The 24,254-nt window shown below is 33.3% G+C and overlaps 1 protein-coding gene across 5 annotated transcripts in view; it reads right to left on the bottom strand.

The window, feature by feature from the left end:
- LOC128994237 (syntaxin-1A-like) overlaps positions 1-24,254 on the bottom strand; it is a 94,239-nt gene that overhangs the window by 43,987 nt on the left and 25,998 nt on the right. For all 5 annotated transcript variants that reach the window (XM_054418651.1, XM_054418658.1, XM_054418665.1 and 2 more), the window contains exon 4: positions 1,361-1,435. In XM_054418651.1, the coding sequence (XP_054274626.1) occupies positions 1,361-1,435 (75 nt within the window). The remainder of the gene's footprint in view (positions 1-1,360; positions 1,436-24,254) is intronic.

The following is a 24,254-nucleotide window of genomic DNA, read 5'->3' as shown; positions in this document are numbered from 1 at the left end:
TGTGACTTGAAGACAAAACCAATATTTAATCACACTTCACCTATTTCTGCAACAAAATAATCTAATTTTACAGCCAAGCAATAACCCCTCATGACTCGGCGATAAGCGAGGGTAGACCAGGGAGGGGGGGGGGGTTGCAATGTTCCTACGTTGGCACACTGCCAAGTCAGTACCAACTAAACTGCACGGAGACAGTGCTACCACCACATTAAATGTGAAATGTACGACCCCGAGCCTCGTAACAGTTGGCTCCCCAATACCGACACTGTTTCATATTGATTCTTGTAGGAATTTTTCGCAAACAGAGCGGAAACACACATTACAGCACCTGGAATCCACTTCAAAGGGAGAATATGTTGAAATACAAATTCGTTTAAATGTTTTTTATACTGTTTAGCAAAATTTGAATACTTTGTGCAGATTTTGATGTTTATGACGTTACAAAATATTTCTGTTGGATTGGTAATGTATAGTATATGCATCTGTTCTTTCCAAATACTTGGTTAAATATGTGGAAGCATAGTAATTATCGAGTCCTTGATTATTGGGCTTTCAATAAATGGTTTTGACTAATGAAACATATAGTCTTAGTCAGTAACAAAGCTCCACAGATCATCTCACTCGATTCTATACTCATCCTTCACTCATATTTGGGTTGAAAAACACACATATTCCACTCTTTTTATTCTCTAAACGATTTCTTTGAAATGCCTTGTATAGATTTTTAAGTAGAGTTAGCAAATTAACCTTATTACTGTTAAATTTTGTTGGTTATGAGGTTTAATATTTCCATTATTCTACATGCCAAAAAGTTTTCTTATCATAAAGATCAGTAGCAATATTTAAAATATGTACCTATTGTATGTCTACTTTTAGGTAGTTAGCTATATTGTATTCAATCACTGACTATGCTATAATTTTTGCTATTTTATGACATTGTCAATAATTTTAAAAAATTCAAAAGACAATAAATATACAGTAGTTCATTTAATTTCATTTCATAAGTGGCGTTCCCATCTCAAAGAATATGAATATTAATTTGATCTAGTAGCCATTTTTATGTAAACACTTAACATTGTAAAAAACACTGACTATACAGTGGCATATACATCCATTCCTTTAGTAGACCCAAGAAAATTCAAACTGAAATGTCTATACAGTAATGAAGGAGCGAGCAAAAATTGCCTATCAACTTCTTATTTAAAAATTATTCTGAAAAAAGTTGGATGATAGCAATGTTTTTGAGCTAGTCTTTGAGATTTTCCTTTTCCTAATTTTAATGACTTACTTTAGAGATTTTAAATACTTTGATTATCAAATCATGTTTAAAATTGGGAAACAGTGAGTGCTACGTACTCACCCTTTAATTTGGCGCGGACTTTGTTGGCAGTTTTCTTGATATCAGCCATCAAGTCCTCCAATTCCTGCTTGACCTCTGTAACAAACAATAGACTTTAGTAAAAAGTACAAAATAGAAAACTAACGTGAGTAAATAGTGGAAAACAAACCATGAAGCAAACTGTAGAAAACTTAGCAACATTAGCAAACATTTCAAAATAGAAAGTAAATTTCAGTTAATGGCTGGTGACAAAAGACAAAAAGGTCAACAACAGATCAATAAAATAGTAAGTAAATAAAACTAATTAAATAGGCAGAAAAGTAAAATAAACGGTATCAGCATTCTGACACATACTTTCTCCCATAAGTTTGTCAACAACCTTTATCATGTGTAAGCGGTGAGAGTAAATATACGGAAATGGGATTTGTATAATTTTCTTCAGAATTTAAAGGACTATAACATACTAAATTTTTATCAAAATCGTTCGGGCTAATTTTGGAAAAAATCTGATTTTTCGTTATTTTATGAGGTTTTATGGGAAAATATTATAATTTACAATAACTTTTGAACCGTAATTTTGACAGAAATGGGATTTGTACCATTTTGTTCAGAATATAAAGGACTATAACATACTAAATTTTTATCAAAATCGTTCGGGCCATTTTTGGGAAAATCCTTTTTTTCCGTTATTTTATGGAATTTTATGGGAAAATCACCATTAAAAATAAAAATTTCCAAAAAGTAAAAAAACTATCAAAATTGTAAGGACCATAACATACTATGTTAAATCAAAACAGGATTTTTGTCTAAAATCCTATTTTTCGTTATTTTATGGGGTTTTTATAGAAAAATAACATAAATTACCATAACTTTTGAACCGTAATTTTTACAGAAATGGGATTTGTACCATTTTGTTCAGAATTTAAAGGGCTACAACATACTAAATTTCTATCAAAATCGTTCGGGCCATTTTTGAGAAAATCCCCATTAAAAATCAAAATTTCAAAAAAATGAAAAAAACACCTGGAGATACCATGGGTTGGAACATACATACCAAATTTCATCGAAATTGGACCACAGGTGTGGTCTCTAGCTCTGTACACATCCAGACACACAGACACACAGACACACAGACACACACACACACACACACACACAGACATCACTTTGAAAACCACTTTTTTGGGTCCAGGGGGACCCAAAACGAATATATCCACTCAAAACTCAAACTCGAAAATTTTGACGAAAACAATACTTTCTCCATATACTATGGTATAGGGGGATTGTGTAAAACACAATCATAAGACAAAAAAATTAAAACGATAACTGCCTATAGGCATTCTTTTGTTGCCTGAAGCTTTCAAGGCAAATCAAAATTATATAAAAACTTTAAATAAATTTTTACTAAAACAATAGGCTCTTTATCATAAGGATTTATTAAATGAATAAACCAACACAGGAGAACTGAAAACAATCATTTAAAAAGTGAAAATGGTATAAAGACCAATAATTATTGGAAAAGAAGACAACAAACATAATTTGAATAATGTCAAAAATAATTGAAACAAACAGACTAAAACAAAATAATAATATTTGAATGATTAAGCACAGTTATATGACCTAGGGGTTATGGTTCGAATCCCTCCAATGACCAAAGGCATTTTTAAATGTTATAATGCACTATCAGATGGTACGACACACACTTAACATGTACACTTTAAGCTGTAAGGTCCTGTTATTAAGTAATTGAGGAAAGATTGCATTGAAGACGAAAACTGTCTAAGTTTTTTAAATCTCTAAGAAAAAGATTTTATAATCTTTGAGGAATTAAGCATTCGGTTTGTTGGTTACAACTGCTCATAAAATAAATGTCTACTATATATTTTTATACCATCACCTAAAATATTGCATGCTTTGTTTGAAAGTATCATCATTATTTAAATAACTATACTTTTCTAAGTAATTTCTTTTGTAGTTAATTCAAAAACAATTATTTCTGTATAATCAATCATTTACTCACTTTTACAAAAATGTGAAACAAATATAAAACATCTACTTTAACCTGTTTTCTAAACCCACCAACAAAATATGAGTTCATTTTACATTCCAGTCTACTGGATAGAGGAAAAGTATTCCTTCTATAATTAAGTGCAATGGAATTACAAATTCAATGGTTTTAGCCATCAATTAGGAACAGAGTTTAAGTTGCCACTTGGAATAAACAAACATACACCAGTAGAAGCTACATTAGGGGTGGGGGGTCTGTCTCAAAGCCCCACAGTTATGCACTGTTAATTATTGTTGACAAGTGAAATACCAGTTTTATCCGAACTACTGTGTGGTTCTCTTTGGAATAATTTAGTACACAGGAAAACCTCCCTGACCTTTTTACTGTACAATTTATTTCCCTTGTAAGATGAATTGCAAACTACTTATTTGGGGTTGAAAATAAAATAAATAGATTGTAAATATGGTCTCGGATTCACTGTGAGTTCCACAGTTTAAAATTAAGTAAATGTAAAGGGTTAAATGATAGAGAATATTTAAAACAATTATTGAGGTAAAACACGATCGAGCCAATACAAAAATTTCTTTGATCATGTTACAATATGAACCCAAATTGTATCTCACTTCCCATAATGTTTTTAAGTTGTGCTAATACAAATTTCCTATCCATGATAAATTTGATATTTTACAGTAATACAAATCTTGCAGTTCTGAATTGTATACAAGACAAAACCAAGACAAGACCAGGAATTGTATTGACTTGGAGATTATCCGAAAATCAGATATGTTCTTACGTTTTAGGTTTTCTCTTTAAATCATTGAAACTTTTTTTATCATCATTATTTATTCAAGTTAAGTTTTCATTTTAATTTCTCCTACCTTTACGCACAAAAGTCCATTTTAATAATTTTTTTATGTAAGTTTTCTTTAACAAATATTTGAAACAAGTGTAGAATGTAGATAAAGAGCAAAAGCGATAAAGTAATGGTAGCAATAGAGGTTGGAAGTCAAACGAATCGCTTGCTTAAACCCGCAGTTGTCGGGATTCCAATACCTTCAGACGAGTCATATTACATCATACACACAACTTGAGATGTATCAATGTATGCTATTGAGATTTTATCAAATTGATACTACATTGGCTAATGGTTTTGATTGTTCACTGACCTAACCTAAAGTTTGGGACATTATCACCTAACTAAAACCTATTGATGATTTGACAGGATTTGAACCAGGGACCAAAGTTTGCGCTCTTCCACTAGACCAGCTCTAGAGCACTAGAACCAGCACTAGAGTGAGCTGGTCAGGTCACTTCAGTCCCGCAAAATTATTAATGAATTTTATCTAAGTTGATAATGCTGCAACCCCTAGTTCTAACCTGAACTAATGTGAAAAACTATCTCGGACTACTGTCTAGCGCCCATGGGGGAAAAATACTACATAAGCTCACTCCCAACAAAGTTTGCCTTGTGCAGCAAAAGTTGAATAAAACGTTGACAAATAAATCACTCTACAAAAAGTACTTTATACAATGTCAATTAACATCACGGCCTTGATACTATAAGATGTATTTATTGTTCCGAAACACCCTGCTGCATGTATTGTAATTGGTCGGGGGTTAGGGGAAGGGGGGGGGTTAAAGTTACAGCGACAGAAGAGAGGGTGATTTGTGAATGTCGGTTTTTGTCACTTCCGTCGAGACCTCATATCTCACAACGTCGTGGTGAATAATCCTACGAAAGAAAAGTGTCAAATGGAAAAATCACAACACAAGGAAATGTAACCTCAACACTGAAATTACGTAGATTCGGAAGGTAAAGACATTTTACATATGTGTGTTTTTTTAGTAGTGACCTTGTTTATTCTCGGTTTCATGAGTCAGTAAATTTAAGGGTTACAGTTACTGTATTATAAGAGAATAAGAGTTCTTATTGTTTTCAAGATTAATTAAAAGTGGTTTTGTAAACAATGTTACTTTAACTAAAAAAAACCCTTAATTTTGCCATTTTGTTCTGATTAACCAAAATCAAATTGGGGGAGTCCACATTTGTTGTAGAAGAGATTCAAGTTCGTAGAGCGATTTTAAATCTGAGGGATCAAGTTCAGTTATTTTTTTATTTTTTATTTTTTTATATGGAGGCTAGGAACGATTGATTGATTGATTGACGCTAGGCACGAGCCCGGGTTACTTCAGGCTAGACCTAGGGGTTGCGGCATTATCACTTAGATCAAATCCACTGGTGACTTGGCGGGATTTGAACCCGGGACCTCAGGTCATGAAGTCCCATGCTCTAACCACTAGACCAGCTCGCTCCCCACACGTTCGGTTATTAAAGAAAATCAATTAAAACAGCAACCTCACTGCAGAACACTGGATATATTTCAAATTAAACACATGCGTAACTGTAACCCGTGGTTGAATGAGATGACAATGCCGCAGCTTCAAGCCCACTCGCAGCGACATATCTCACAGCAATGTGACGCTTTATTTACATGCCACCAACACTCAGTGCTCCCTCCATTAGCTTTAACTGAAGCCGACTGGGCGATCATTCTAAATCTTTCTTTTTAATTTAGGTGAAATTCGGATGGACTCAATTTTTGTTATATTTGGGAACTGTTTTTTTCAAAACTGATGAAGCTAAAAATAGGTTGAAATAGTGTGGAATCTGAAACAGTTTTTAATAGTTCTTTGGGAAGCGAGTTGATATTGATGAAGAACGTTTGAGGTTAAGTACCAGAGGTTCTGGGTTTAAATCCTGCCAATCAGCAATGGATTTTAGCATTGATATGATAATGGCACCGTTGATGCTTTGTCTGAAGTAATGTGTAAAACATGGGCTAGAGCTCAGCACCCTAGATTATGAAGGAGGACAAATTCATAAGAACATTATTTTTGTAATGCTCTACATCTTTGATGAATTTAAAGATTAACTTAACACATACAGTACAGACCATACACAACAGATTATTCTAGAAATTAAATACCGTAGTAGTAAAAATGTACTGACATAGTATTGTAGTTAAAAAGTATAGTTGAACTACCCCAAAAAACATAATAAATTATTTTTGGAAATCGGCTTTACACCAGAAGTGTAACATTTGATACGACTGAACCAACGAAGAAAAAGTGCACACAAAACAAACTGTAAAGTCTGGTTAATAAAATACAAGAAACTCCCTAGGCAAGACCATTAGATGGAATATTTAAAGGTTTAACCAGAGCCTGAGGGACATGTTTTTTTGCTTTTCTTGTACACTCAAATTTTATTCCAGGAATAAAAATACAGGATTTACCACTGGCAAGACAACAAGATGTTGCATATCAATTCAAGTATCTCTTAAAACACATTAGATGCCCTGGAAAGACCCCGTGATGTTAAAATATGTAATGGACCAACCACCAGCTTCGAAACGCAGTAGTATTATAAAAAGATTTGTCTATTGTTCCTATGATTTTACAGTGGTAAAATGATCGGTAAATAAATAGAATACATCGACACACTCAAGCATCATGGAACATTAAGCCACCTTTAGCGCAGCATAATTAAAAGGAACATAAATCTAGAATAAAATTTAATCCATGGTAAATTCACAGCTCTGAGCATAGTGATGTCCCAGGATTTTTAACCTGGTACCTAAAAGTCAAAAGCATTTGACTATTGGATACTGAAGTAGACGCTTCTACAACTGGCTGTAGCCTATTTTTTAATTTTTGTTTTAACATTAGTGCAATGAACCCTTAGCAAAGTGTGCTATGTCTACAATTCTACTTCCTTGGTTTTCTTGCTCAGATTTTTGTGGCATAAAAGATTTTATAGACTACAATAAGTCGTATCAGTTTGGCTTGGTTATAAAGAGCTTTAAAAAAATGTTTGATTCTTAAACTGACAACAACTTTACACGGGGATAGAACATCTATTACATTATTAAAGTGATACAATCAAATTTTATGTAAACGGTTAAGGTCATTTACCAAATAAAAATATAGGCATAAGGCACATCAAAATGAAGCTTAGAGTGTGTAGATTTGCCGAAAAGTATTGATATGGACGAATTTCCTAAGGGCTCTGTCCCACAGGCTAATTTCCAAAGGGCTACCCCTGGCATATTTCCAAAGTTCAAATGATATAATTCAATTTAGTTCATGAAACAGCTGGTCAGTGCAATGAATTGGTATTTGTTTATTTACTAGAAAAATGAAGATTGAGGAGGGTTATGTTTAGTTTTAAAGAAAGGTTGTATAAGTTTTGTTTAAGTATTGCTCAAAGTTTTTATTTTGTAATTTATATAGTAAGCTACATGGAAAAAGGCTTGACTAAAATTGAAGCATTATGGTAAAACATGTCATTCACGAAGCAGCAATATGAAGAAATTGATGCTAAGGTATGTGTCCGTATAGAGGTATGTTCTTTTGGATCTATTAACATCAAAAGTAGGGGTTTGAAAGTAGGATTACACTTTTAAATCAGTTTATATTTTCAAACTAAATCATAGAGTTGCTGTATTTTAAAACACACATCAGCACCACTTGAATAGCTCTCTAGGTCACATTTTCTTCAGGTTGCAAAGCACGGGTATAGCAGCTTGTCTAGTTTTATGCGTATACATTTAGTTTTTTCTAGTTTTAGAAAACGTCAATGCCAGTAACTAATTTGTTTTGACTAAACAGTAAAATTAACAAATCAGCTGCAATTAACGAATTACAAAATTAGAACATAGCCTTTCTGAATCAATAACCGCAAGGACCTAATCACAAAACAGTGGCCAGCTGAAGCCACCCCTATTACTCCTCAACAGCTATCTATTACCGCAGTTTGGGGCCAATTAACTTGAATCACCCTTGTAAATCTCCTTAGTAAACGCAATCACTTTCCGCTGGTTTTGGAAAAACTCCAACAACCCGGCTAATTGTTTGGTTTGATGAAATACAGTTTAATTTGCTCTGGAATAATTGGCCTTAAGTTTCACTGTGCCAATAAGGGTGAGGGTTGAGGTTGGTGTTTTGGATTTTGGTGCGAGTGGGACAGGTTCGATTTCCAGCACATCCACAAAAAATGAGTTTCAACTATTCAACCTAAAAAGCCTTTTAGAAAATTTCCCATATAGGGAATAAGCTATTCCCGTACCGTAGGTCTCATGGTAAGACCTAGGCCCGGGACCGATTTACTTTTTTGTTTTGAGGTCCCCAGAGACCAAAAACACCATCCGTTCACATTCATATATATATATATATATTTATATATTTACATATATATATATATGTGTGTCCGTTAGCACGATAACTCGAGCAAAAATGATCCGATTTTGATGAAATTTGGTACAAATGTGTAAACCTACGTTTATTCGAACGAGTTCGCGATCCAGCATGATCGGACCATTGGAACGGGGGTTTATGGGGGGTTTTATGGGGTAAAAATCGGTTTTCCCCATTTTTGACTCAAAAAACATAAAATTTTGCAATTTCTTTCTAAACCATTTTGTAGAGCTTAAAAAACAAATAATTTAGTATATAGAAGCGTTATTATGCGCCTAATGGTTACCGAGAAAATTCCAAAAAATTGTAAATTTAAAAATTTAAAATTCCCATGTTATTTTTATGGATAATAAGTAAACTGTTGTAGTTTGCTTGTTTATGAACATATTTTGATCAAATTTAGAAAATGTTTTTATTTCTTACTAACTATTAACATTTTACAAAAAAAAAAAAACAGTTTTACCCTCCCTGATGCAGCAAACCTAAGTACTTTTTAAACTAATTCTATTTAAATCGGGAATAAATGTTATATGTTTAAGTAGACATTTCAGTGTAAATCCAATCAGTCAAATGGACATTCGCTTAGTCTGCAGGTTTGCTGCGGCAGGGATATTTAAAACTCCTTATAGACGTGTAAGCGAATGGTTATAGTGTTTGCCGGATTGATCCTGAGATGTAGCTCTTTGGTATTAAACTCAACCAAGCTGTCCTTGATCATTGGGTTTTTTGGTAAACTGTCCTAGCTAATGAAACAGCTGATATTACTGAGTAACATTTCTTTCACAAGGCTCCATTCTACACTCATATTTGGGTCAAAATATGCACCTAGATGGCGTCCCAATCTCAATTGTAACCTCAACAATAATACCTCCTTAGAAAATACCAAAGGTGTTGACCAAATATTACATTTTAAGTTTGCTACTTTTCAAAACAGGCACATTGAAAGAAGATATTTTATAGGGATAGGATGGATTTTTGACTGATACGTAGTAAGATTTTTGCTTGGTTCAAGACTAACAGCAAAACGTATATAAAGAGCCTAGTTTTAATTGAATGTAAAACCTATCAGAAATTTCAAAGTATTATGAATTGAATCTGTATAAAATAGAGCAATTTAAAAAGTCAGCAATGAAAATAAAATCCTGTATATTACATACAACAACCCATTTAATTTACTAGAAATTGAAAGGTTATTGGATATAGCGCTTCAAAATCGTATAAAATTTTTATGTGGTTTAAAATAAAAGTTTTAAGATTACGGAACATGAAAAAGTGTAAAATCTTATGGATTACATGGAGCGATTATGGTGTTGATAAATGATGGAGCCAAAACATTTGGAGCTACACATGGTAAATGATACACAATACACAAAAAACTATATACAGAAAGACAATAGTAGCGTAATGTCATATAATACATTATGACACATTAAATCGAATAAAGCCCGCTGAGTGTTTTATATAATATTTTTTCACTGTAAAACTATTGTAATTATTGAGATAAACACGGAATTAAGCACAATAATTGACTTTTTGGATACTGAAGTAGGCATTCCATTTATATAAACCAGCTTTTGTCAATTTTTTATTCAAATCGGACACAGTTGTTACAGACTCACTGTGCCACGGTCAAATTTCTGTTTTTTATTTGTCTGGTAACTCCACTGGGTTAGCAATGTCTATTACTGTTCAGTTACCATAAATGTTATGTGTGTCAACTTTCAAAATGTTTACTTATATTTGTCCTAATCATTTATGTCAAATTTAATTGAAGTCTGACCAAAATTACTCGGAAACGCACATACATACATAAATATTTTAACAAATAGTGTTTTTTACCTGTGGGGAAATAGCTATAAAAAGTTAAATCGGTTCCGGGTCTAGGTTTCACCCTGCCACTTACGGTAATATCTTCTTTCCTACATGGGAAAGTTAAAATTTCTCAATTATCTTTGCGAGTAGGTTCAACTCAAAATCTTCCCCTATTGATAAGATTCACTTACCAAAATAAAATACTCATCTATTAATAACTTTTTTCCAAAGCAAAGCACTGTGTGCGGCCTATACAAAATGAACAGTCTATAAATCACAAATGTGTTTTCTAGTTCTATTCTCAGCTGAATATATGCTAGGTGTGAAGTTTGGGGGTCTATTGTTCTCGTCAAAATGGGATATTGTCGATAAACATCTCAGAGACAATGCCTCGGCTCTTCACAGCGGGGAAACTTAAGCCCCGGTTAAAATACCCGTCTTAGGAGATGCTTAGTGTACCCATTACTCCCTTCACATAACAATAAAATCATTTGTCCACAAACAAACAAACCCTAATGTAAATTTTGGGAAATTCTTATAGTTTTCTATCAATCTTAGAAAATAAATATAAACAGTTATACCAAAGACTAACCAACACAAGTAGACTTCTCATCCCATTGTAAATTTTGAAGCTCGTTTTACATGTCTAGTTCATGTACGCCACACTGGGCGCTAGTGTCGACAAAATTTTGTTTCTGTTATTTTAGGGTTAATTTCTTGATTTGAGCTTTACTGTTTGGTTAAATAAGTAGGGGACAATTTATTGTTTATGATTAGGTCGTATTATTTGGTTAAACGAGGTTTTAAATGACTGTATTAACGGTAAACAAATTGTAAACAAAGCACGACCTCTACATAAACTGTACAGAACTAACAATAAAATTGTCTTCGGCTGTTCCATTAGGATGAGAAATCTACTAAGGGAGTATGTTTTATCTATGGTTATACCTATGACAGTTTTTCTTACCGGGCAACAATATGTTTTTGACTTAACCAAATCAATTATTGTCAATTGAATAGTTTTAAACATACACCAGTTTTATATTTTTGTACAAAATAGTATTTCATTACCAAAATTCAACCAATGATTATTGACCACCAATAAATATTTACAAATGTCCTGGTGTGTATTTGACAATGTTAACAGTAAAAGCGGAGCTCTGAGAACGAGACGTTGATGCAATTTGACCCTCGAAAAGCCTAAGCAATGAAACATCCCAGGGATAACACGAGACCTAGTTCCACCTGTACATTGTAGAGATGAGCATTACCCTCGTACAAAACAGTTTGAAGATTCAACTTGCTGTTGTCTTTGGTGCTTTTTCATTTGTTTAGTAATCATAGTCTCACTAACAATATTCTATTTTATGCACATACTAGCTGCTGTACCTGTGCTTTGCAACGGGAAGAGGACACAAAATGGAAACATTTTTATCTTCATATTTGTTGTATATAAAGTTACACATCCACTAACGCTTTTAGAAACAAAATCCGGCTGCACTTTAGTATCCATTGACATAAATTAAAAAAATATATTCTATAATGAAGTTTTATATTAAATTTAATAGTACTGCACTCTGTTGGTAAACCTTATAACTTGTTAATGCTATTCAATATCATAGAACCAACTTAAACAGCTGGCAAAATGCTTTTATTCCTTTTATATATGAATACTCATAAGGTTAACATGGGAAACTCCAGAGCCACTGGGGCAGAGCCCGAAAGGACTTTTGAGATAAGAATGCGTCTACTGTATATGTTAATCGGGAATGTGAGCTATCATCACACCAAACTTTAGCCCAATCCGACCAGTATTTTTTGCGTTTACTTGTCACAAACATACATACATCCATACATCCAAACTTTCTCATTTATAATATTAGTAGAATTTAACATATTTTGTTTTTAGCGCTTATTTAACTATGTTTAATACATAATTTCAAATTCATACACATACGTACGTTAGCAGGATAACTCAAGCAAAACCAATCCAATTTTGATGAAATTTAAAATAAACGTGTAAAACTCCATTATTTTAACAAGTTTTAGAACCACCATGATTGGACTATGGGAACGGGGATTTTATGGGATAAAAATTGGTGTTTCCCATTTTTGACCTTGAATACATAAAATTTTGCAATATCTTTCAAAATTATTTTGTAGAGCTTAAACAAATAGTATATTGAAGCATTGTTTTATGCCCAAAGGTTGCGGAGAAAATTCATAAAAAGTGTAAATTAAAAATTCCTATGTTATTTTTATGGGAAAGATATAAAAACTGTTATAGGCCTAGTTTGCTTGTTTATGGATATATTTCAGTCAAATTTGACAGTTTTGTTTTAATTAATACTAAGCTATTGACATTTTTATAAAAACCCCACCTCATTGCCTTCCCTGTAGCAGCAATTATAGGTAGGCCTACTCATTACAATTAATGTTATTTAAATAGGAAATCAATCTGATAGTAGGGGAATATTTTATTGGGAATCTTGCTCAGGGAAATGGAAATTCGCTCAGTCTGCAGGTTTGCTACAGCGGATGTATTTTGTTTTTTAGATAGGTGGAATCCAAATTATTTAGTCACAAAGTTATCACACAACTTCTAGCCATTGGTTATTAGCTGGATTCGAACCAACCGCCTGCATGACTAAAGCTCCACTCACTAAACCACTCCAGCCAGGCTAATAAATTGACGAAAACATTTGTTAAGCAATAAAAGACTAAAATTAAATATAAAAAATAAACATTATAACTATGCAATTATTTTAAACAGAATTTATTACACTAGCGTACGAAAACAGTGTTAGAAGAATTTAAAACTAAAAAACACAAATGTCTTTCAAACTCGCAACTAGAAATGTCAGACGCCTTCAATTTTCAAACCACCCGAAGCATCCCGCCAAACAAATCAGCCGTGCGGGTTGCATATTCATTTAGTGCAGGAGTCTTGGTTTATTCAATGGTTTATAATTATATTGAATAATTTATATTCTTCAGAGCAATTCTCGATATTGGCCACTTTGAGTTCTACTCAACATTTACTATATCTATTATCATATAAATCATATACATTCTACTTTATATAATTTACCCTTATGATGTTATTCTCCTCAATTTAACCATAAAATTCTAGCTTTTTACTATATCTTTACTTAGGCCTACATAAAATACATTTTACCCACATTCAAATGTACACGCATTATGACACAATATTTGCCATATTTTAATGAAATTAAACTGGTCATATACGCATGTACTATTTTATTTCAATGAACAGGTTAGGTTAGTTATGTTATTTATGTTAGTATAGGTTAAGATGGGGACTTTGACATCCAGAAAAGCCAACCGCAGCTTATTGTTAATGATTATGGCAAGAAACACAGGTTAAGTAAAGTTATGTTAAGTTAGGTCAGGGTGATATATACGAAACCACCACACATTAACAGCTTATTTTGCATGACTGATAAGGTTAAGCTATTTTCTGTTTAGTTAGGTTAGAAAAGCACGTGATTTACGTCCACAAAAAACAAAAACAGCTGATTGTGCATGATTCATAGCGAAATACACAGTTTAAGTTATGTTATGGTCGATTACCTCATTGCCAATTTGTATTTTAAATCACCTATATTACATACTTTTAAACAAGTTGCGACCATCTTCTTGAAAAGGTACGAATTGAAAAATCAAATTTCGAATATCGAAACCCCTAAACCACATTTTTAGAGTGAACATGCTGTAAAATTGATCGACCATAAAATTATTCAACCAATCAATACAGCGGACGAAATGTCCTTAGAAAACTTCCGTAAATAAGAAATGACTTATATTCCCGCAAGTGAGCAATCCCTCCTGTAAACAACCCTTGGGTTAGTGCGGGTGCGTGCAGCTTGTACACGCGGGGAAGGGGTTGTAAAACAATATTTCCGCACGCAAACAGTCATGCCGAGGTACAGATCAACACACACTGGTAGTGGCATTGACTTTGGATACAAGCTTCACATCATGTTGAATTTGGATTCGAGTACTCACTAAAAGTTGTTTCATAAATCTGACATTTGAAAAGGAAATATTTTAGTGAAAACCTTAGAAGGTGCGTAAAAATTTGCTTTGTCCGCAGGTTTGCTGTGACGGGGGTACAAAGTATAGATTAGAGATGGATTAGAAACAAGACAATAACGTGAACTCGTAAACTAAACTTGTCAAAGTACAAAAAACGAATTATAAAATCATTCACGTAATAGTTTAATTTTAAATTATAACAATTTTCATTCTCCATTTCTCCATTTACATAAAGAAATGTTTAATGTAGATACGTCGAGAGCACCTACCCATAGGCACCACAACGTATTGCCATCGTAATTTCTCATCAGCTACATCGAGAAACTTTATACATAAACACCAGAAAAGCCACAAAGATCAGCGAAATCCTTGGTTTTATAAGTAATAAGCTCCGTTGTTGTCGGAGCCTATCGACAGCTCCCGATCAATCTTCTGCAGCCTATCGTGTATTGGCAAACATTTAAATCTTTGAAAGTTCCCGATACAAAAACCACAGAGTAGGTTAAACAGTATCATTTTTGTGACTTTATATCTTCTGTTCCTTTATGTCTTACCTAATACGTGTGTATATTTAAAAACTTCTTAACCATTGTACAGTACTTATTGTTCACTACTAACATTACATATTGTTTCACAAGTAAATAAATGTATCCGGTTCTTATGACAAGGCACTAACCGAAATCAGGGTGTCCAGAAAAAATGTGTCATTAATTTCCATGACTATCGACCATTTACCATTGATATCCATGACTCGCTAACTTTACATGAAAATTATAATATAACATACAAACACGAATAATACCGCCTAGACAAGTTATTTTGCAGAAAATACTGAAATGTGTAATAACAGATAATGGAGTACAATGAGTACAACAATGAACTAAAACAAACTCAAAACTCATAAAATAATACAACTTAATAAATTGAACTGTCGAAAATTAGTGAAAAATCCTGAAAAATAAGGCATTGAATGGTCCCCTCAAATCCATCCATCATTGGGGATTGTCATGACTTTCAATGACCAAAATTTTTTCCATCACTTTCCAGAATGTGGACACCCTGGAAATAGTATTATAACCTTTTGCTGTGCACATGGCTAAATTTCACACAATCATACACTTTGTTCTCCATGTTATTAGTATTTAATATATACGTAAAAAAAAAAAAAAAAAAAATACTGGTTGATGAACGTTTTTGTGTGATGACATTTTACATTTCACTATCTATCTTATAGTTCACTATCTATTTTTTATATTTTATTTTACCATTTCACTATTATAACAATATACAAATCCTCAGGGATTTTTTCGATTCATATTGGAGTTTATTTAATCGAGAGAAACATTTTACAGACGACACAACAGGGAAATTGATGAAAACTTCTACATTTTTTACCCCAAGAGAAAATTCTCTTCAAAAAAGCGATGACGTGGGAGTAGACACTTATTACCACCCCGCACAGTAAAGTATGGGCGTATTTTCCAAGATGTTTGGTGGGGGGTGGGGAAGGGTAAAGTCATCTTGGACATGATATTGTCGTGATATGGGGTCGATATCGCGTGCGGGATTGTCGGCGATCCTCACATGATATACAGACAGCGCCGTTTCCGCAAAAGACACTGCTTATTCTGGCGGGGTATTAAATTAACCTCAGTTTTATGTTATTTATATAACTTGGGGAAATTAAGTATTAAGTATATGTTTTGACTTTTTTGTGTACACAATTCATAATAAAAGAAAGTTTTACTGGAGACACTACCGCTCCTCTTGTGGTTGTTTGGGATTAAATTAAGCCTTGTTGTTTAATGCTGTTTCGGTAGCTTGAGTAATGGAATAATTGACATCTTTTGATTTTTTAGCCCACATAAACCCACTGCAAGAAAATTTAACCGGGAAGACAGCTGCTTCTGAGATAACCCTAGCTATTTTCAAGCTAAACATGACTTGATACAATTTCTGACACGTTCTCATAGTTTAATTTCAAATTTTATACTGTTACTTTATGAGTATCGGGAAAGATCTGGTCTAGTGGTTAGAAAATGGGACTTCGGTCCAAGAAGTGCCTGGTTCAAATCCCGCCAAATCATCAATGGATTTTATCTAAGTGATAATGCCGCAACCCCTAAGTAAGTAGGTCTAGCCTGAAGTAATGTGAAAAACAATCCCGTGCTCGTGCCTAGCGTCCTAGGCAAAAAATATCAAATCTACATGACAATTAAAATAATTATATTTCAATACATGAACTCAAACAAAAACGACTCATGGTAAATAATTTTCTAAAACTCAAAATGTAAAATAAATAATTGTATAAACCGATGGGATAATAAGAGTACATATTTTGTATTTATTTTATAATTTCATCCAGTTTAGTGATTAAGTCAACATTGGCAGCACTGACAGACAGAGCGATAGCTGGGAAAACTGCCAAGAGACCTTACAGGGCCAAGAAAACTTGTCTTTACGATCCCGCCGTGGGGTAAGTTGTCAAGCTAAAACGTATTGTGGTTCTGTTCCAAAACTACGGTCCCAACCTTACCGGTGTTTATGGAGCTTTAATTTATATGTTCAGTAGAAAAAAGCTAATAATCGTATCGACAGCCATTAAAATGTTATATGTTTTCACGAGTTGACATGGAAAAGGCACATTGTTCTCTAGATGACGAAATTAAGTTACTTAACAGTCAAATAAAGTTTTGAGTCAGAGAATATCCTCTATACAAGGCCGCGGTGTGTGGTTTGGCAACGTCGCACCGGCCGGCCTATTGTCATTAACACTGCGCTCATGTGAGAGTGCAACAGCTGTTTCAGTAGGCCGGCACGGCAACGCTGTCAAGTCTCGCCACGTTTGTTTATCATTTGTTGACGCTTTGGGTTGTTCCACGATTTTGTCACTTCCTGCGAAGCCTTGAGTGATAGCGATAGTGATACAGTGTTGACTAACACTTATTTATTGTTTGCAACGTAAAAATTAGTTATTCGTCAGTGTCCATATTTTATAGTATTTCCGAGAAAGCATGTCTCATACACTTTAAATAGTAATCAATTGAAATTTTTAAGTAAAACATACGGTAATAATGATACGATTGTAGATATGGAGATTATTAATTAATCCATTTACTATACAAAATCAATAATAATACACATAATACTCAGAGTTTCGGCACTGATATTTTCGATTTGGAACAAAAGCCAAATTATGAATTAAATTTCACAATTTCTAGTATATAGAAAAAAAATGTTTCATCTATAGTTGTCCTACAAAATTTTACTTGGTTTGTATTAATTAGTTTACAAAACCGCTTATTTATCATCATTTTACTTTGCCCAAGTACTAGATTACGGTGCAATATAAAAAGTAGACTCAAAACTCAACATCCACTCAAGTGAAAGCTCATTTTGACTCAAAACTGTACAGTCCTCATAACATTCGATGAAAAGTTGAAACCATTTTGAGCGTTGGGTTTGGGAGGAGTGGGAGTTGAAAAATTAGTGCTTTTTTGTATTTACGAAACATTAAAACATGTGTGGTTTAGCGAAAATGCGCTATTTACAAAAATAATCTATGATAAAACTCGATAAAGTAAACGCACACTTTTTCTCTCCTCCCAAAAAGTGCCACTTTACTTGAGTTTTGCATAATTAACTGTTTATTGAATCCTTACAAAAAAGATCAAGTAGGTAAAAGGTACTATTCAAATACACACTATGACAGACCTACACGGCTACAAGAGCGTCGTAGAGTGAGTGGTAATAACATACATGGGCGAGGTGTTCGTTTACTTTGAGATAACCAATATAACCCAACCTTGCACTTTAAATACACTATCTTTACATGTGCAAACTTAACTTCTCCACTTCAAACACTCTAGTGTGTCGTAGTTAGCAATCGGGATTTTTAAAGTATTTCATCATGGCGTTAAGTGACTCTTTTCGACACGAGATCTCTTCATGAAAAGACCCAGTTCAAGCGCATTCATTGACTACGAAAAGGCAACATTTACGTACCATAACATTTAAATCATCCAAGCTTAAAAAAATTTCAACCTTTTACATATTGGTCTACATCTTAGAAAACCGTACCGTATACAAATTTACATTACAATCAACGATTGTATTTAGTTTCTCAGATACACTGATCCATGGCCTACTCCCAGGATCTCGTCCATGACCTAACCAATGTGTGAGGTCATTATTACGTCATCCAGGCAGTCATATGACTCATCGCCCACCAACAATGACGTCACCATCACCAACAATTACGTCATCTTCGCCCAATGGGATTCCTACTAACAGATGCTGCACCTCTGGGTTAGTATGATGACTAGCGGAAAAACTTTAATCTGTGAAAATTCTTAGAAAATGTTGTCTAAGATGATAGAAAGGTAAAAATATTGAACTAAAACCTGTAAAAGGTAATACCAATGTTATTGTTTAAAGTTCAGGATAGGATAGTTTTTTATTTGATGTATGTATTTTGAATATGAAATTTAAATTATGTATTTTGTATTTTGCATTTTTGCAAAATACAAAATTTATTTTTATTTATTTTTTATTTTGCATATTTTGTATTTTGCTTAAATTTATTTTGTAAAAGAACAATATAAAACGACTATCCTAACCTAATATGACCCAAGGATACTAACGATTCTTTATAGTAGCCTTAAATCGGACCCAACTAGAATATAAACAATTTGGGAGCAGCTACGGTTGGATTTTTTTATATGAAAATAGCCTAAATCTTTATTTGCTACTGGATTTTAACCACAACTTTACCCAATATTTTTGGTGATTCAACAACTAAATGTTAAAAACACCCATAAATTATTCCAAACATCAACAGGATCCAGAATCGATCATCTACGTGAAGAAAACAGAAACCACAAATGCGAGCATTATAACATCTCTGGTATTTTATATGTACAGGGAATAAAACATGTAGATTTTAATTATCTAGAGATAACTTTACAACATTTTAAATACAGTAACAAGAACTAGCATTGGGTACATCATGCTTTTGCTGTTATCCGTCTAAATTTTACTGAAAATCGTGTGAAGTTCAAAATATATATTTAAACAACACTACAATTACTGTAGTTTAAATCGTTCCAGTGTTTCGAATATGAAGAGAAAATCCACCTCTACTTGGGTAAAAATACACAATCTGAACGCAACAAAAACACACAGCCGCTGGGAGTGCTGTCATTGTGAATAAAAATTGCCTCTTTAACTTTACAACCCAACTTAATTATACTTAGGTTAAATCCCTACTCTAGCGAACAACTGACCTAAAAACTAAAGTACAACTCAAAAACCTACCAAAACTAGTTAAGTATATTTCAATTCGGTTTAGGTAGTTTTCGATAGTCGTAGAAACCGTTAAACGTAATTTTGGAGTACAAATAACTAAAACAAACCATAGTAATTTTACCATTAATCTTACAAAGATTATGTGTGATTAAGTTTGTTAGCATCTGAATAAAACTACTAATGTTAAATTAAATTTGTCATTTGTCGATCTATACTACAAATAAAGAATGATGTACCTTCCGAATCAGGTAACAATTATCAATAGATGCATATCTATAATCCATTGTCATAAGCGCAATTTCTTATCGTTTTACAAAGTGACTGTGTCCAGACCTACGAGCACACAATATAATATGACATTCAACTAAAGTATTAGTGGTCAGCATCACATTTGTAAGCGAAGTCTAGAAACAAATCACATGCTAGGGGTGAAGCCCTAAAGGCAATTAGGTTATAGTCCTTTAAATTCTGAACAAAATTGTACAAATCCCATTTCCGTATATTTACTCTCACCGCTTACACAAGATAAAGGTTGTTGACAAACTTATGGGAGAAAGTATGTGTCAGAATGCTGATACCGTTTATTTAGTTACCATTCACTCCACTAGGTCATAAGCTGTTCAATGACACCTCAATTGTAAAAATCGGTTAAGTAAGACACCCGAAAAGGGGTTGTTACAGAGAACCCCTCATTGTATATAGATTATTTTGATTTGATTCAACACTGTATTATATCAATTTATTTTTTATATTTTTTACTTTAATAATTCGTTTTTACCCATTAATCTCAAATTTTCAACAAAATTCTTTCGATATACATTTTAGGGGCACATAGTAGGCCTAATCTTTTACTATAGTATAGGATTTTATAAAATAAACAAGAGACCTCTACATGTTTAACCCTACTATTCACCACTATACAGCTTGAGAAAGACTGTGCTCAAGACTGAGTTAATCCTGTGTCATTAATTAAATAACACACATCGGCTGTAGTTAGCGCCAAGCAGACTTTGCTGTAATCAAATTCTGTACAGTGATACAGAAACGTTTATACACTGTACTGTTGATTATGTAGGGAAATAATGATTAAACTCCTATTATTGATTTACTGGGAATTATTGTTTTCTACAATGTTTATATCATTTACTTTACATCTCTATGCTATTCTTATAATATGAAAATAAATAACACGATTCATCGAATTGTGTTAATTTATGAACCATTTTAAAACGTCTAAATTTCACAAGAAACAATCAATTGTAAGATTTGATAAACATTCAGATATTTTATCATACGACATCTTTAATGCACAAAGTACAAACAATATATATTCTATGACGAAAAATTGCATTGATATGAACGAAAAATGTATATAGAATATTACACAGAAATTATGGAATTAAGGGAGCGAGTTTATATAGTGGTATAGCAGTTTTTAGGCCTTCGGTCCCCAAGATCCCGGGTTCAAATCCCGCCGATTACATATGGACTTTATCTAAGTGATAATGCAGCAACCCTCTTGGCCTAGTAAAAAGAAATGGTTAAAACAGCTGTGGACTACAGTCTAGTTTCCTATGAAGAGAAGGCAGGACATACAAAACTAATATAAACAAACAGTTAATATGTAATCATAGATAAAATAGTATAAAATCAGAATCTAAGCTTATCATTCGTTACATGTCAAAATATCTCATAGAATTCGTATTTTTCTATATTCTTTGGACGAAAACCAATTGTAAATGCTAAAAAGCCATTTAAGTGGTTTTCCGTTGACATACTTTGAAGACAACATATAATTTGTGAGAAAAGTCCGTTGTAACAAATGTTCAGCTCGGGCTGTACAAAGGCTTTCTGTTCTGAAAGGATCCCAAATTGGTCGGCTCTGTCCTTCCCATCAGCGAATAAAAGATCACATTGTGAAGCTGCATCTGCATACAGCTGATCGTTTACTGCGAACAGCTGATCGCCTCGGAATATTACCGAATAACCCTTTAAACAGCTGATTTTAGATTGTGTTGCGACGTAAAGTGAAAAAAATACCCTTACCGCATCAAACTGTATACGAAGCGAATTTACTTTTGGCTTATTGGGGTGTTTGTCACTAAAATATATTATTTTGAATGTCAGATTACGTAATTAAATAACTAGGTTTAACGATTACTAAGGTTTAATACTAAAGAGCAGGTAATAAAGTTAGTTGTTTACTTAAATTTTTATAGCTTAAAGTTGCCAAATTCACTCAAAATATATTTAAGACGAACTACAGCACTTTATTATTCTCCAAGAGAATAACATAAGAAGTTTAAATAAACAGTTTTTTTTTTCAGTAACCACAAAGCGTACAACAACGTTTCAGTACACTAATAAATTGTTTTTATTAAGCTCTACAGAATGATAAACAAGGATTTAGTAAATTTTGATGTTTTTTACCTTGAAGTAAAAACTAGCAACCCTCTAAATTTTTACATAATTAAGCCCGGTTCCCATTGTCTGATTTCAAGTTTGTTTGCGTAGCCTACTCGTTAAAATAAACGAAGGTTTACACGTTTAAGCAGAAATGCATCAAAACCGGATCGTGTTTATTCGAGTGTTTAAAAGTACGTGGACGTGAATTTTAACGAATAGTGTTTTTGGCCACTGGAGACATAAAAACGGAAAACATCGGTCCCGGCTCTATGTCTTACCCTATAAATAAATTCGATAAAAATTCGAGTGAAGTATACTAAACACATCTCTCGCTGTTAACTTACGAAATCACAAATCATAATTAAAACAATTAGCGAAGGAGAGGCAAAGTTAGATTAACAAGGCAAAACTTGGCGAAGTTTACATAACCATAAGCTTGCGAGGGAGAGCACCACGTTCCAAGATGTTCCTCAACTACAACCATAGCAAAAAAACTCTCTACCCATTCATCTTAGTTTTTTTTTTATTAATTTACTAATAGCCATATACGTATACAGTATCCATTTAGTTGGTAGCTGAGTAGAAATGGTGTTCCGCTCTGCTGAAAACACCCTTTGTTTGAAAAAGGTAATTAGTAACACACAACTAACTTTCGAAATATGGTACTACCGAAACATTTAAAATATTTCCCAAAAATCTTTAAAAAAAATCTTCAACATGCAAAACTCCATCTATAAAACGTTTCTAATTTACAAATCTTTTACAAGTACGACAGAATTCAACCACCGTTGATAAACCACATCCGCTACCCAAACTTTAGTTCACTGAGCAAAGCTCGACCCCCGTTTCGCATCAACAAATCAATGAGTTCGTGTGATCGGGACTCCCCAAGTAACAGGTTCAAGGAGTCAGGCTATATCGTCTTCCGGTCTCCTGAATTAAATTAAATTGACGTCAACTAGAGTTAGATATGTCGTCTACGATTTATACTCCCGTCGGGACGATAAGGCCAAGGAGTTTATGATTGAAAACATTTCTTAGGAAAATCCGAGTTTATGATTGAAAACGTTTATTAGGAAAATCCGAGTTTATGATTGAAAACATTTATTAGGAAAATCCGAGTTTATGATTGAAAACATTTATTAGGAAAATCCATAACGTATTGGAATCTAGAAAAGCGTTGAGTAAGTTGATGGAAATGTGTATACAGAGAATAGATCAATTAGCCATTGCGTTTCAAAACTAATTTGTACAACCTATTTTACATTTTAACGGACAGCCTACGTTGAAAAAAACTGCTATTCAGGGTTTATTGTTGTAATATGGTAGACATTCTTTTGCTTTATCAGAGAATGCCACCTAAACGGTTGGCGTAAGCCTGGGTTGAATATAAATTATTTGCGGTCGCGAGTGAGGACAACGATTTTCAACGGGACTTAAAATTATCTTACCTACCGTATTTTTCTAGTAATCGTGTACCTACCAAGTCGGATATTTTATGATGAAATTGAAAAAAACATTAAAACCAGTGCTTTTGTTGCTTTTTGTGTATTATAAATTACATGCATAGAGATATAAAGGTGAGATTGAAAACTATAGAAGTACTTAGCATTAGCAGAGACACTTCCTTATCTAAACTGGCAACACTAATGTTGTTTCTGGCATCCGAAATGCATCTAGCTTAATATTGGTAATCAGCCCAATGAGTGCTGTATAATTTGTTAATGTTCATAAGATAAGACTACATCTTCATGGATTCGTTGTACTGAATCGTGTAGTTACTGCTATTATTATGGGTTGTGATGTTACAGTACACACCGTAAACAAAAACAATGTGTTATCTAAAAAAAATTTTGACTGTTTGAATTTTCGCCAATATAGTTAAGCAATTTGTTTTGGGGTAGGCCTACAAAACCCATTCAAATCTCCCAATTTTTGGATCAGGACGGTTTGCAAACGGAATGGAAAACTTTCCACAAAGGCTATAGATAACCTAAAAAAAATTCACATAGTGAAAAAAGTATTTAAAGTTGACTCTTCATCGTGATTTGTTCTACAAAGATAAAA

Source organism: Macrosteles quadrilineatus, unplaced genomic scaffold (genome assembly GCF_028750875.1).
Source record: "Macrosteles quadrilineatus isolate MER2022 unplaced genomic scaffold, UCM_ALF_1.0 Scaffold_1__1_contigs__length_201487025, whole genome shotgun sequence".
Classification (NCBI taxonomy): Eukaryota; Metazoa; Arthropoda; class Insecta; order Hemiptera; family Cicadellidae; genus Macrosteles; species Macrosteles quadrilineatus.
The sequence above is the reverse complement of the archived record's forward strand: the minus strand, read 5'-3'. Positions and strand labels throughout refer to the sequence as shown.